This window comes from Taudactylus pleione, unplaced genomic scaffold (assembly GCF_031769625.1).
Source record: "Taudactylus pleione unplaced genomic scaffold, aTauple2 ptg000082l, whole genome shotgun sequence".
NCBI lineage: Eukaryota > Metazoa > Chordata > Amphibia > Anura > Myobatrachidae > Taudactylus > Taudactylus pleione.
Window position 1 is genome coordinate 3,300,877 of NW_028284484.1, and position 16,678 is coordinate 3,317,554.

The following is a 16,678-nucleotide window of genomic DNA, read 5'->3' on the forward strand; positions in this document are numbered from 1 at the left end:
TCCACAAACTGTCCCTCTCTGTGAATCACTTTGCAAAAAGAATACTCTCTACAAGCGACAATGAAAATTAAATGACGCATGCACAGTGCGACTCAGACGCACATGCAGATTACTGATAATCGCTCAGACGGCGTAAAGATCGGCATTGCGTCTATCTCTGTATCAAGCCCACAAGACGTACTTGCGTACAACCCTAAATCAATCCCACTGTTATTATCAGACTATAACAATTGCCAGTTAGTTTAACAACAATATTTTAAGACTTATCTGCAATGAGCGTGTCTGATATCACCAGTTGTGCTTCACTTCACTCTACCAAGGTGCCAATAAGGATATCTGTATATGATCCAGGGAGCTATATATAGGGCATATGAGGCCTTAATCCGTGTTGCATGCAATCTGCACGCAATGCCAATGTTCATGTTGTAAAACAATTTTTTTGTAGCTGCGCTTGGGCAAATATATTCTAAATCTAAGGCGCGTGCATTACAGAGCGAATGTACAAAGGTGTTGTGGTCAAGCCAGATGGTATTAGTAATGGGGAGGAAAATATATGGGCTTTCCTGGGCGGTGACTGGGAGGCGGCTAGAAGTGCACGCAAAAATTGTCTGTCTCATGGGCGTATAATGTCCCAGTCATACAGTGCAAGCATCGGGATTGTTAGCGCTCAGAGACACAGAACAGAATCGGAGGCACGGTCTGTGGAATTCAGTGGGCGTGCCTGGGTGGCTAAACAGATGTATGCGTGTGACTGCGTCGAAAGACTTACAAATGCTTACACATGGGGCCATACTTGGATGGAGAAACTGCTCATGCCATAGGCCTGGTGCAAGTTTCGATGGTGCATCCAATGGTGCTGCGATGGTGCATCTAAAAATGCACTGAGATGGAACTGCACCTCTGTAAGGATGCTGCAAGTGGTCGCTTCAGTATTAATGAATTCGGCCGCAGCACATGTGCCACAGAGTGTCTGACAATCTGTCTTTCGCTTAAATATATGCCAATGTCTGCTCAATCCAACTGGGTGTGGTATGTTAGGTCAACATATGGGATCCCGGCGGTTGGGAACCCGCTGGTCAGAATACCGACAGCGATATCCCGATAGCTTTACGTATGTAACCTAACACTAACCCTTACCCCTAACCCTCCCTCCCCGGTGCCTAAACCTAACTTCCCCCTCCCCGCACCCTAAACCTAACCCCCAATACTTACCTTCGGGGTGCCAATGGTCGGGTTTAAGGTGCAGGTATATTGACCGTCGGCATCCCGTACGCTGGGATGCTGACTACATCCCCATCATTAATCATGACGATGGGCAACATGAGAATATTCATATGGTCGAAATGCCGACATGGAGTGTGTCAACATGATCAGTGACCATGTCAACATTCAACATTCATCATGTTTACACGGGTGACATGTTGACATGATAGAATGTCGACCTAATGTCCCTGGTGGCCCAGTGGTCACTTACCTAGTCCCAGCGGCTGCAGCGGTTCGAGCATCTTCTTTTGGGTCCCAGTGGTCACATGTGCATCGTTTCCAGCGTAGACGTCTGACAAGCCATGGTTCTGGTATGTATTATCTCCTAAACTGACCGTAACCGCCCAGGCAGCGCCTAACCCTTACTGTTGGTGTTCTGAGAATGTCGACATTTCACTTGCTGATGTTTCAAATGTCGACACTGTGGACATGATGGCATTCTGAGTATATTCTGAGATGTCGACGTGTTGAACCATGTCAACATTATGAATGTGGATATGTGACCATGTGACCGGATCCCATCGATCTTGATGGGACATTTATAGAGTATAGTAACTACCAATGCCATCCAAAAATACTTGTTATTATAAAGTGATCTTAGCATTTTGAGTATAACATTAGTTGCATGTAATTCATGCGCACAATCCTGCATGGGCGGTTTACTGCACATGTGCAGGTCCACGGTAACATGGCGCCCGCGTTTTTTTACCAGGACACATCAACTGCGCATGCGCAGATCACTGGGAAAATGGCCGCCGTGCCATTTTCCTGGTGATCAGCGCTGCTACTGCAGTACCGACGCTGGTCTCCCGAGAGGTAAGTAGGGGGCACCGCACAGCCTGCACCCATTATAGATACGCCAATGCAACCCTGACATAGATACGCTACATGCAGTCTACAATTATATAATTGTGAGGGAAGTTAAGTAAAACTACAATGATCACATATTTTAGGCTTCATTAACATAGATGTTGTGACATTAAATATTTTGAGTGCGTTGCAACTTGATCTCTGGCTTGTGTAAACCAGGGAAATTATGTGTTTGCTGCCAAAAATGATGGGATCCAAGCTGTAGGTACATGTCTGTGCATTCTGTATGTAGCATTATACAGGGTTGGGTTTGTTTTGTAGAATTCATCATGTCAATATTCATAATGTCAAAATGAGAATGTTAACATTGGGCCCGATTCAGCAAGGATTGCTATTGCGTTTGCAATAGCGATTACGCATGCTGTCTGCGAAGATATGTTAATGATTGCAATCGCTATGCCATGCGCAGCCTCGCATAAGACGCCCACCTCACCTTACACACATCTGTAATACTTAGCAAGACTGCAAAACCATTGGTAACATTGAGTACCATCGCAGCCTCACACATATTTGCACAAGGTCTGACCTTACTCAGAAATTGCTAACCTCAGTGCACACAGTGGAAGCCCAAGTTGCCTGTGGCATCGCAGTGGCTCATTTGTGCATGCCGCTGCAATGGCGTTGAAATGCACACTCGCATACCTGCATTTTGCCGACCATACCCCCGTCACCACCCCCAAACGGCACTTCCTGTCAATCACTCTGCAATGGGCCTGCGTAGTCCCGATCGCAGTGGAGTGTTCGTGCAGGTGCGCTGCGATGCTTGCGTAGAACGCAACAATCAGCTGATTGCGTGCGTAATCGCAATAGCTATCCTTGCTGAATCACGTCCTGACCATATCGACATTCATCATATTGAAGTGACAACCAATCAGCTCCTGTCATTCTTTAAACACAGCCTGTAAAGTGTTAGGAGCTGATTGGTTGGTACTTTATCTCTCTTCAAGGCTTAGTATATCTCCCCTAGAGTCATTCAGGGGCGGATTGGGATGGGAAACCAGCCCGGAAAATTTCTGGAAGCAGCCCTAATGGGGGCGGGTCTGTTGAGGGGGTGGGCACTGTGGAGGAGGGCAGTATACTCCCTCCTCTTAGGGCCTGGAGGGGCTTTTGCAAGCCACTGAGGCGAACAGGGTCAGCAACATAAATTTTGGTGAACGATACACTTTTTTTGGGGCCCCCATCCCTCTGCACTAGGTACAGGCAGGGATGGACAGACCTTATTACCGCTGGGAAGCTGCACATTTTTGTGCGCCTCCCTCCACCTTCCCATTACCCTCCCTCGCCAGAGCTAAGGCGGACGGGCGGGATATTATACTCGAGTCTGCACCCTTCAGGGTGCCTGGTGCCTTACATGCCCGTGTAACATGCTTAATGGTCAGACCAGCCCCGGATACAGGCCAGTCAGTTTGAAAGTGTTTTCTTACCTATATGGTGGAACCTCTGAAGAATTTGAGCCTCACTGCACAGCGTCTTCAGCCAGTATTCACTATTCATGTAGGAGATCACACTGTCTGGAAGAAGCCTGTTTAGAAATATAACCAATGTCACCATCATTACCAGATAATGTTTAGTAACAGAAATTTTTGTGCAGGGCAAAATTTGAATTTCCCTGATGAAACTATTTCTGACTCTCTCCAGGCCCCCCTGTGTTACTTCAGACCCCCCTACGTCTCCATCCCCAAGCCCCCCTGTGCTTCTCTAGGCCCTCTGTGGCTCTCCGGGCTACCTGTGTCTCTTCATCTCCAGGACCGCCTGCCTCTCTCCAGGCTCCCTTATGTCTCTCTCCAGGACCCCATTATGTTTCTCTCCATCCCCAGGGTCCCCTGCGTCTCTCCATCCCCAGGGCCCCCTGCGTCTCTCCATCCCTAGGGCCCCTGCGTCTCTCCATTCCAAGGGCCCCCTGCGTCTCTCCATCCCAAGGACCCACTGCGTCTCTCCATCCCAAGGACCCACTGCCTCTCCATCCCAAGCACCCACTGTGTCTCTCCATCCCCAGGCCCAGTGTGTCTCAGCCTCATTTCACCAGACCCAGTGTGTGTCTATCAGTCCCATTCCCCCAGCCCCAGTATGGCAGTCTCAGCCACATTCCCCAGCCCCAGTGTGGCAGTCTCAGCCACATTCCCCAGCCCCAGTGTGGCAGTCTCAGCCACATTCCCCAGCCCCAGTGTGGCAATCTCAGCCACATTCCCCAACACTAGTGTGGCAGCCTCAGCCACATTCCCCAGTTCCAGTGTGTGGCATCTCACACTGTGGGTGAGTTTCCCATTTTTAAACTCTCATATTTACTAAGAAGTGAGTTTAGCCTAGGTGAAGCAGATCGCGATATCTCCCCCGATTAGCAAGTTTAGATAAGATTACTCACCTGAGATTGCTGAGTTTTCTCTATGTCAAACTCTCCCGAACAAGCAGCCTGCACATATCAGTGAGATATGTGAAGGCTGCTTGTGTGGTCTACCTGTAAAAAAGGGGTAAATCTTTTAAAAAAAATTATGTAGGGTTCCCCCCCAAAAGCATAACCAGCCATGGGCTGCTCAGCCAGTCCTGGTTTCTAAAATTACTGGGGAAAAAAAGGTGTAGGGTTCCCCCATAATTTAGGAACCAGTACCTGGCTACAGGATCAGTCCTGGTTTTAATTAAGGGGGGAAAAACATTCGTAGTGGTCCCCCTATATTTAAAATGAGCACCTGACCCAAACCGATCGGGTGTAATGCCACAGCCAGGAGACCCTATCACCTGGTCTCCCCAGCTAAAGCATTCACACCCCAAGCCATGATCTCAAGAGAGGTGGGGAACCCCCCAAGAAGAGGTCCCCCCTCTCCCGACACCCCAGGCTTAGGCTGAAGCCCAAGGCTCTTCCCCGCACCTCTGGAGCGATGGGTATGGGGGTAATAGTATTGTATAAAAAGAATTACAGGTGTCAGCATGCCTGCCCTTTGACACTTGTGGAACTACAAGTGCCAGCAGGTGACCGGCACCAGTTTCCCCACTGTAAAATAAATAGTTAAAGAAACACAGTACACACACCATCTAAAGTATAACTTTATTCCATACACCTACCTCACACATACCTACCTGCTGCCAGCTGTTCTGTCCCCTTCTCCAGTAGAATTCCAATGAGTACCTGTGAACAAAGATCATATACTCACCTCCGCTGGTCTCCGTAGCATCCCCAGTAAGTCCCAAGCACAGCAGACTGTTGCCGCCTATGTGTTATCACATAGATGGCTACCCAGCTTCTGACGGGGCACCCCACATGTGAACTGTCAGAAGCCGGACCTGCCAGCGAATCAGCGGCCGCTTTACATGTAGAGGCCGCTCATTGGCTGGGACCCACGTGTAGCAATCATCTGTATGTGACAACATATACTTACACCTAACAGAAAAGAAATATGCCCGCGCTCGGTTTTACCCATATCATACATGGTACCAGCAGCATGGCAATATTAATGCCATATATGTATACAAAACAGAAAAACTTTTGCTATCGGCGCTAACAATAATATACTGCAAATTTATGTGTGTGAGGCAAATAAAATAAGGGGGTTTTGTCATGATTTGATCAAAGCATTTAAGCCTGCAGCCCAGCATCAAGGGACCCCATTTTTCTGCAGGTCCCTAACACTAGCATATATGCCTAGCACATTGAAAGCTGCCATGATAGCACAAGGCAAAATTTTGAAACAAAACAGAAAAGAAATATGCCCGCGCTCGGTTTTACCCATATCATACATGGTACCAGCAGCATGGCAATATTAATGCCATATATGGATTATTTAAAACCAGGACTGGTTCCTAAATTATGGGGAACCCTATAGGTTTTTTTCCCCGTAATTGTAGGAACCAGGGCTGGTTATGTCTTTTAGGGGGGGAACCTACGTAATTTTTCTTTAGTAAATTTGCGGGATGAAAAACATGCCTAAACTCACCCTAGATTGTCATCTCGACCAAACTTGAATCTTAGTAAATTTACCCTCTAGCCTAAATATGCCATACAGCGCGACTGAGCTGCTCCGAGAGGTGCAGCGAACTATACTTTTATTTCAATTTTGTGTATTATTTGCATCACAGACCCAGTGAAACACCACTCAAAGGGCCTGATTCAGAGGCGCTCGCAAAAAGCGAGCGCTCGCTCTGAATCAGGGCGGGCGCAGGTTTTTTTAGTTGCGGCCGCTTGGCCGCTCGCATAGCTGTGGGTTACCACCCACAGCTATTGCGAGCGGCCATGATGATGGTCGCAATGGTCAAGACCTGGTACCTGGCATGCCGAGATTGGCTCGACTGAAGCCACAGTGTACGAGGACACATCTGTACATTCTTCAGAAAATGCATATCTCACAAAAGACGCTGCAAAACCATTCTTCCCAATATTGGTGATTTAGCAGCCAGGATATTCGGCAGCAAAGGCATGTGCGTCCAAAAAAGGGCGTGTCCTATATGTAAAGGGGCGTGGTCTTATGTCAGCCCCCCATCCCATTACATCACTCAGGGGGTGAGCCCAGCACTCCCCGAGATGCTGGGCTGCCGCCAAGCTCTCCCCTTGCAGTGAAGCGATGCTGTGCGCAGCGGTGAGAGTGCTCTCTCCCAACTTCCCCCCACCGCGGCACACTGCAGCCTGTGGGTGGGACATGAATAGCGGGACTGTCCCGCCAATTTTCAGGACAGTTGGGAGCTATGCAAAATCTTTAGGTAATGCCTTTGTCAGGGCCAAATTAAGACTGGGACGGATGGGTCTACAGCTCCAGGCCTCCACAGAAATATAGGCATATCATCATGACGGTTTGTTGGTCAGTATCCAAACCCTCCCTCCCCGGTGCCTGAACCAATTCTCCCCCCTTAGTGCCTAAACCTCCCCCTTCCTAAACCTAACCGTCCCCCCTTAGTGCCTAACCTTAACCCCTAACCCTCCCCCTAACTGCAGTACTTACCATCAGGATGTCGATGCTGGGATTCTGACAGGTGTCGGGATTCCAGCGCCAGCATTCTAAGCGCCGGCATCCCGCATGCCGGGATATTGACCGGATCCCATCATGATGGGATGATAATGAAAGGCCACCAGTTGGACACACGGTAGGCCATAAATCATAAGTGTTAAAATTCTATTTCTGTTTTCCGCACCAAATTGTGACATTTTTGATACTTTAACATATTTAGAGAGACAGTGGGGCTGATACTGTAAAGATGTATATGCCCACATGACACTGGCCACACCCACACATCACTGGTCTCTCCTCAGCTTCAAACAGTAGGCCAGCCCTTGAACATTTGTAGCCCCAGGCCCTTGTGACTCTTAATCTGGCCCCAGGCTTCATACTCTCCCACATTGATTAGGGTAATACCTTTCCTACTGGTCTTTCCCTAGCAGACCTTCATCCCTACAATACAGCGCTAGCCTACTTTACCTCACCATTCTTTTACTACTGCTACTCCCTGACACTACTGTTCTGAATCGGAGATAAAATACTTTAGCTAACGTGCAAAACCATTGATAATACTGTATCTCTTCTTTTGTGTTGAAGTAAAAATATCTCTCAACTTGACCCATCCGCTTTGCCTTTCATCCACACTTACTATTTGCTCCCACTCCCAGGGCCAGATTAAGAATGGGGCAGGTGAAACTGCAGCTCCAAGCCCCCATGTAAAAATAGGCCCACAGGATTGCTGTGCTGCTGGTGACAGGAAATTTATTTTCTTGTCTACAGCAGGACAGCAATTGGCCGCCCGAAGCCCCTGCCACTAATACCCCGCCGGCTGTCACTACAAATACTGCCCTGGTTGCCTGTCCAGGGGAAACAGTCGGGAAGCCGATGGACGGAATCCCGACCGCCAGCTTCCCGACTTTATAATCCCGGCAAGGGTTAAATGACAGGCGTCGAAATTCCGACGCCTGTCATTTTCCCTACCCCGGGAGACCGACACCTGGCTTACCAATAGAAGGTAAGACGGGCGCGGACAGCCATGAGGGGGGAGGGTTAGGTTTAGGGTTCCATTGGGGGACTTAGGGTTAGGCACCCCCCCGGGAGGTTAGGTTTAGGCTAAGGGAAGGGAGGGTTAGGCACCCCCGGGGGACTTAGGTTTAGGCGGCGGGCAAGGGGGGCTTCGGCGGTAAATCATACTGAATCCCTGTCCAGGCAGGGTATCAAATACAGATGTGCTGCATCACCTCCCTAGCACCGTGTAACATTATGCCACGTGACATCACATAGCCTCCTCCCACCACCACACCCTAACCTACACAGCAGACAAGATCCGTGATGTACTGTAGGCCAGGCCGTCCTCCACGTCGCAATGATCATCAGTAACCGTGATCCATCCTAGCCCTGCTGACCCAGAAGCACTGCCTCAGAGTAACTCAAGGATACATTCATTAAGAATTGTCTGATTGCTATAAAAATACAGTATTTACTATCGGATTTGTTTGTCAATAGAACTCCGACGGTGATGTCCAGCGTACTCTTTCTATCTAAATCCCCTTTCTGGTAGAATCCGACGTCAATCAGTGGCAGATTAAAAGCACAGACGAGTGTGACCTTTGCAGGCCTTGTTTTTATGTAAAAGTGAATAAATGTTGTCGTACCCCACTCTGCATTTACTCAGAGGAGAAAGAAAATTCCAGAGGACCAGCACAATACTGAGTGTGGGGTTAATAATAAAAGGATGCGGTTAATTATAGGATGGCAAGTCACTGGACGAGGAATAATAATAATTATGCTTACTGGAGGGGTTAATAAGGCTACAGGACGGAGGGGCTAGTTATGACTAATGCAGGAAGTAATGACGACTGAGGATGAGAGGGGTAATTCTGCATAAGGGGGTCAATGATAATTTAGGATGAGTTTTTACAATTTAGGATTATAATGATGAAGGGAGATGACAAGGGTAGGATGATAAGTAACAAGAGGGACAGCACTGCAATAGTTATGAAGGGAACATGTTGTGGGTTCGGTATATTATGTTAAAATTCACCATGTCTATAATATCATATAATAATATTGACATAGGGCCTAATTCAGAGTTATACACTAATGGCACCGTTGCTGAGTATGTTTACGCAGCTACGATGTGAAAATATACAAATTACGCATCTGTCGGAAGATGTATTGAGACGCCCACCTGCGGCTTCACAAATCCAAGTATCTGCATGACATGTTACAGCTCAGTAAATAGACCCCATAGCATAGTGTCTTAATTCCGCTGGCCATTCTGCAGCACCATAGACGCAGCATTGGTGGCAGATTATTTGGTTGTTGCAGTCCTGAATGAGTCTATGGTGCTGCAGAATGGCTAGCGGAATTAAGACACTATGCTATGGGGTCTATTTACTGAGCTGTATTAGGAGATAAAGTGAACGGTGATAAGGTGCCAGCCAATCAGCTAGTGGTGTAACTAGGGTATTTGGAGCCCAGGGCAAATGTTAAAATGGAGCACCCCCCCATGTAGTGGGCATGGTCACTTAAAAATGGGGCGTGTCAACATGACACACCCCTTTATCGCCACTCTGAACATTCCTTTCCATATGCACCTTAACTCCAGTAGTGACCCTTATACAGTACCCCCAGTATGCAATGTCCCCAGTTGTGGTCCCCCATATGCAGCCCCTCATTAGTTCCCCTTATTCAGTATCCCCAGTAGTGGTCTCCCTTATGCAGTGCCCCATGTAGTGCCCCCCCCCCCTATGAAGTGCCCCCAGTAGTGGTCCCCCTTATGCAGTGCCCCCAGTAGCAGTCCCCCCAATGCAGTGCCCCCAGTAGTGGTACCTCCCTTATGCAGTGCCCTTTATATAGTGCCCCCAGTAGTAGGCTTCCCTATGCAGTGCCCCCAGTAGTGGTACCCCCTATGCAGTGCCCTTTATATAGTGCCCCCAGCAGTAGTGCCCCTCGCATGCAGTGCCCCCAGCAGTGGTCCCCCCGCATGCAGTGCCCCCAGTAGTAGTCCCCCTTATGCAGGCCCCCAACAGTGATCCCCCCTATCCAGTGCCCCTTATACAGTGCCCCCTCTAGTGGTCCTCCCTATTTAGTGCCCCCAGTAGTGGTCCCCCCAGTGCAGTACCCCTAGTAGTAAGCCCCTTATATAGTGCCCCCAGCAGTAGCCCCCCCATACAGGTCCCCCAGTAGTGGTCCCCCTTATGCAGGCCCTCAGTAGTGATCCCCCCCTATACAGTGCCCCCTGTAGTGGTCCTCCCTATTTAGTACCCCCAGTAGTTGTCCCCCCAGTGCAGTACCCCTAGTAGTAAGCCCCTTATATAGTGCCCCCAGCAGTAGCCCCCCCCATGCAGGTCCCCCAGTAGTGGTCCCCCTTATGCAGGCCCTCAGTAGTGATCCCCCCCTATACAGTGCCCCCTGTAGTGGTCCTCCCTATTTAGTTCCCCCAGTAGTGGTCCCCTAGTAGTAAGCCCCTTATATAGTGCCCCCAGTAGTAGTTTACCCCCCCAGTAGTAGTCCCAACAGAGGTTCCCCATCCTGATGCAGTGCCCCCAGTAGTATCCCCCCCCAGTTATAGTCCCCAGTAGTGCCCCATCCCCAGTAGAGGTCCCCCCCCCCAGTAATGGTGCCCCCAGTAGTAGCACCCAGATGTGCAGACACGCAAGTAAAAAAAAAAAAAAATACACTTACACCTGAATCCACGCTCCTGCTCCGGCCACTGCTCCTGCCGCTGCACGTCAGTCCTCCCGGGCTGGTGCGATCTGCATTACAGCCCGGCTCTTGCAGTGGGCGCTGCAGCAGTCAATGAGAGTCTGTCTGACTCTCATTGGCTGCTGGTTAACACACACATCGCTGCCGCGCTGGCGGCGATTTGTGTGTAAACTGCACAGCCTGAGGCCGCCTCCCACCCTCCTCCTGGCGCTATTGGGTAAGCGCTCAGTGGGAGGGAAGGGGCGCGGCTAAGCAGCACAGGACCAGCGCAGGGAAGCCTACAGCCGGTCCTGTGTAAATGTGTAGCACTGACCGCATACACTGCGGTCGGCGCTACACTGCCTAAATGGGGCGGGCCGCTACCGTGGCAGGCGGCACACACGACACACACGCCCCGTGCCGCCGGTCCTACGGTACCCAGGGCACACGCCCTGCCCGACCCCCCTTAGTTACGCCACTGCAATCAGCTCCTGACTGCCATTTTTCAAACACAGCCTGTGACATGGCAGTTAGGAGCTGATTGGCTGGTACCTTATCACTGTTCACTTTATCTCCTAACACAGCTTAGTAAATAGACCACTATATTTCTTGCACACCCCATAATCTCATCCTGAATGTCAATCATACTATGAGTATAAAGTTGCTGTGAGCAAAGTACCTTGACGCATGTGCCGTACGACTTAGATGCGTGCGCAGATTGCCAATAATCTATAAACTGTGAAAATATAAGCATAGTTTACAACTCTGAATCAGGCCCAGAGATGTTATGTTGACAGTCAAAATATAAACATTCACAATGTTGACATTGTGAATGTCGGCAAGCACAATGTGATGCCGCCTGACCCTAACTTCCCCCCTATTGCCTAAACCTAGCCTCCCCCTATCTGCACCTTAAACTTAACCCTCCCCCTTTATTACCTAACCCTCCCCCTAGTGCCTAACGCTAACCCTCCCCCCATTACTGCATATAATGTCACATAGTGAGATGCTGCTCAATGTTTGAAAGGAGGGGCCTCTAAATGTTGGGCACATGAACGAAACCCTGTTATACAAAACTAAACTCACAAATCTCCCAGGGCCAGTTCACACTTTTTCTTTCAAAACTAAAAATGGTCTCAGTTCATACTGCATTTTAAATCTTTCACAAATTAAGAACCCATGAGTGTTTACACAGGAGTTAAAGAAACTTTGTGTGGGGCATCATGATTTTAGCAGGCAATTGAACGATAACAACGTTGTTATCGTTCAATCATTTAAAAATTGTTTATAAATCGTGCAGTGTTTGGTCGTTAATGATCAACGATGCGCGCTCACGCTGGTCGTTTGATCGTCTCGTCAGTCGACTGAACATGCAGGTCAATTTCACTTGATCTATTAAAGATAGTTTGTAAATCGTTTGCAAATCGTTCAGACTGAAAGATAAAATTTCAAAGGAAAAAATCAAGGGAAAATCGTTTAGAGATTGGACAGGGAGTAGATCGTCTAGTGGATGCCACTACCCTCATTTCATTCAAGATGTGTCTAATCTGGAAGACAATTGAATATAATTTAGAATTATATTATCTCAAGTTATTCAGCAGCAAGAACCTGATTTGTCTGGAGACAGAGCATCATTGTTTCCAACAAGTGAAGTAATCAGGTGCCTGCTGCAGAGCACGTTGAAGGTTCTACTTCCAAAGTCAGGTACTTCCCACCTACATCCCATTTTGCCAGGTTTCTCCAGCAGGGCTACCCACTGATGCCTATCACATCAACAAGATAAAAGCTGGGTACAAACTATACCATGTCTTTTACGATATATCGTTCATGACGGTCGTTCATTATATCGTTCCATCTGCTGTTCTGCACTGCAGATGGGACGATGCAATTAACAACATGGTGCAGTTACAGTACATGCAGTATGTTACAATACATTGCGCCGTCATACACCGATTCGTATATAGTGTGTACGGCGCGCAATGTATCGTTACATCGCATTGTTGCTGGGGCACCATTGCATGGTGTGTACCCAGCTTAATAGGAACAATGTAGATTTAGATAAACTTAGAAGATTTAGATTTAAAAAAAATATTTTAATTATATATTTACTGGATATTTAAGTGTATTCATGTTAAATAGTGCATTAACAGAGACTGAAGTGAGGCTATAATTTTAGAAATCAAGTGCAGAGAATGTTTCGCAGATGACAATACCACTTTTTATTCATTGTTATTGTTTTCAGTTCTGGAAGTAAAAGGGAGGAGACTTTCATTATAACATTTTTGTGGTTTGTTAAAAAAAGAAATTACAGCACTATTTTACTTGGATTGTTTTCTATGCATTTAATTTTTTTCTCTTGCTGTATGATGTATATTATTTTTGATGTATGTACCCGTTTCTGTTTTAATGTGAGTATGACATAGATTCTCAGATTAGATAAATATTGTCCTTGCTTCTTATGTTTCAAATTTTCCTGCACACAGACTTGGAGGAGCTGACATCCCCTGAGCTGCTGTTAACAATCTAAGGGGGAGATGTATCAAGCTTTGGAGAGAAATAAAGTGGCGTGGTTGCCCAAAGCAACTAATCAGCTTCTGTCATTTATCTAGCACAGTCATTGAAATGACAGAAGCTGATTGGTCGCTTTGCACAACTACTTCACTTTGGGGACATTTATCAAAACTTGGAGAGAGATAAAGTTGAGAGAGATAAATTACCAACCAATCAACATCTGCCATGTTACAGACTGTGCTAGGAAAATTATGGTTAGGAGCTGATTGGTAGGTACTTTATCTCTCTCCAAGTTTTGATGAATCTCCCCCTTTATCTGTCTCTAAGAATTGATACATTTACCCCTAACACGCTGATTGGCTACAATCATCCATGTATTCTATGGTTACACACTTGTGTGTAAGTATAAATACAAAACAGATGCTCTGTCATGGGAAAGGCATAGAACAAAACAGACTTTGTCTTTTTTTTTTTTGGCAAAGCAAAACTTGTGGGGTTTTGTTACCTTAAAAAAAATAAAACTTATGAGGTTTTTTTCCCTTTTCTACTTTCTTTTCATTAATAATTTATAGATAATGATGTCCCAAAGTTTGTGTTTGTGCAACATTTACTGTGATTTTACTGATGACGTTTAATAAAGAGATTACAAGTAAAACAAATGTAATAACCATTATTATTACAATTTTCTTAAACAGAGACTACAGCACTAAAATGAAAAATAAAAGCAAAATTTTTTATATAGAAAATATATTTAAATCTCAACAATTAAAGATACATAAAGCGCATATGTAATATGCATACAAACCAGTAATGTCAAAGTCCACTTTAGAAGCAAAACACTTTGCAATTACAATTGACAATTATGATTTTCAAAATGAAATACATTGTTATCTCGTTGGTGCTCTTTACTATAAAGCATAAATACTAAACTATTTTATCAAAATAGCAAACAGTAGAAATATTCCACATACCTTATACATAACCAATGTTATGATACAACTAAATTAATATAAATGATGCAACTGGTGTCAGCAGCTGGTATCACCCACCAGATTGGATGCACATACAATAGATAATACATATCAGCCAAAAGGGTAAATACATTTTGTAGTCTAAAGCTGGCCACACACTAGACCAACTTACATCCAACCAGCCAACTAGTTGATTGGTTGGAATGAAAATCTGGTAAGGAATGGAATCAGCAATTTGCTCCCAAACGCTGGAAAATGGACCAAAACTGTTGTTCGAACAAATAGTTTAGATCAAACATTTAACAAACTTGTCTGACGACCATTTTCATCTGTTTTCTGGCATTTAGAAGCAAATTGCTGATCATCAGTTACTCCCATATGTTACCAGATTTTCATTCCAACCAATCAACAAGTTAGCTGGTTGGATGTAAGTTGGTCTAGTGTGTGGCCAGCTTTAGGCTATTTGCACGCTGGCATTTGCAATACTTTTGCAATGCATGTTAAAACACAAGCAAAAATGCATTTAAACCACATTGTATTTATATGCCTATTGTTTTTACATCTAAAGTACACCTTGTCTAATCTGACACTATGATTTATGTACAAATGATAGTTATTATTAGTATACAGTGCAGTTACGCTTTGCATGATAAGTATCACTCATCATTGTTCTAAAAGTGCAACCTGTAAAATCTACTAATCAATATACAAACTTCATATCGAAGTTAAACTCTACCACAGTTTCGTGGTTGAATTATTCACATGCAATGTACTACACACTTTGCAATATACAATACTTTTGAACAGAATGTTAATATTTTGACTGCAGGACAAGTCTGCAACCACACACTCCATTATTTTCTACAAGATATAGCAACCTCCTAGTAACAGAGGTCGAGGAAAATGTTTCCTACAGATCAAGAGGACAATTCTGGAATAAATAGCTAAGTCCTCTGGGACAGTAAGGATTATACACGCTACACCTGGACTACCAAGGCCTCCAGAGAGAGCTGGTGTTATTGAGATCTGCTTGCTTGTTCTGGCAGCATCTGATAGCAGACAACGGAGACATCTCCTCAGCTCTGATTGGCTTAAAGTGGTTCATCAGCCTGATTTCAGGTGTACTTTGCTTTTGGTGGAGAGACAGGAAGCTGAGAACTTCATTGGAGCACTTGGAATAGCCATCTTTGAATCCCATGTGCAGGTCATTATTGTGATGTGCTGTATCTGGAAAAAGAGAAGCATAAATTACACATCTGTACAGAAACGACAAGATTTTACGGCCTTATGTTTACTAAAACTTTGAAAACTATCTCTCAATGTTATGAGAAGTTGTTATAAGTCTATTAGATAATTGTTATACTATATTTTAAATGTTAAAAAATGACACAACTCCTATAAGTGCAGGGCAGTTGTTGGACTATGATGCACATCATGCACTTTAATAAAGGTATGTCGACTGTTGTAAAACTAAAAGCCCCAGCATGCTGGGGCTTGTAGTTCCACAACTGCAGGGGAGCCATAAGATGCCTATCTCTGTTCTGGAGAAATCTAAATATTTTCAGAGTCTATAATAGTTTCCTGATTGGTAAACTTAAAACCAGCAGGTAATATAGCTCTGTATAAACCTAAGGCCTGTTGCTAGTGATTTTGTGACTAGAAATAAATACTTACTGTTGGTTTGGGGCAGAGTCTGTTGCTTGAGATAGGTGACTGCCATTTCTAGGATATCTGCTTTCTCTAGCTTGACATTGGGCTGCTGCTTGTGGAACTCTTTTTCCAGTAGGAGCTTCAATTCCTCAATACTGCTGTTAATTCTGTCTCTGCGCATCTTTTCCACAGTGGGCTTTCTTAGCTGGGGAATGATGATAGAGCACATTAATACACAAATCACTTTATTTTGATATAATATTTATCATTGATAAAGATTTAGGGGCATATGTATCAAAGCTTGATGTGAGATAAAATTGTGAGCTATATATCACCAACCAATCAGCTTCTAACTTGCATTTTGCAGGCTGTGTTAGAAATGATAGTTTGGAGATGATTGGTTGGTGATATATATTTCACAATTTTATCTCACATCAAGCTTTGATACATATGCCCCTTAGGTTATATTTGTAGTGTTCATTATAAATAGACGTTCTCATACCTTATTTTTTTCCTTTGGGGTCATCTTATGGTTATCCAGGAAAACAGTGCTAGGTGCCATGCTTCAGAGAGGAATAGTTCTTCAGTTGTGTAAATCCTTGTGAAAAGTGAGGTTGAATAGATTGGCTCTGTCTCTTATTTATACTCCATAGACTGGCTAAAGATATGTGTGTCTGAGGCTTGTTATAGTTTCCCACACTCTGTAGCCAATCAGGGGAGGGCAGAGGACAATAGAGGGACATCCATTATGTCATGCTGCTTTGACAGTGAATGGCTTGGGTATAATAAGCTACTCTCAGAGGA

General features: G+C 45.5%; 1 protein-coding gene across 1 annotated transcript; it reads right to left on the reverse strand.

Moving 5' to 3' along the window:
* Positions 1-14,052: 14,052 nt before the first annotated feature.
* On the reverse strand, positions 14,053-16,470 carry LOC148532174 (transcription factor HES-5-like). The gene is made up of 3 exons (XM_088468232.1): positions 16,377-16,470; positions 15,899-16,079; positions 14,053-15,451 (listed from the first exon to the last, which is right to left on the reverse strand). Exons 1-3 carry the CDS (start codon positions 16,434-16,436, stop codon positions 15,213-15,215), a joined length of 480 nt encoding a protein of 159 aa, XP_088324358.1. The 5' UTR covers positions 16,437-16,470; the 3' UTR covers positions 14,053-15,212.
* Positions 16,471-16,678: the final 208 nt, after the last annotated feature.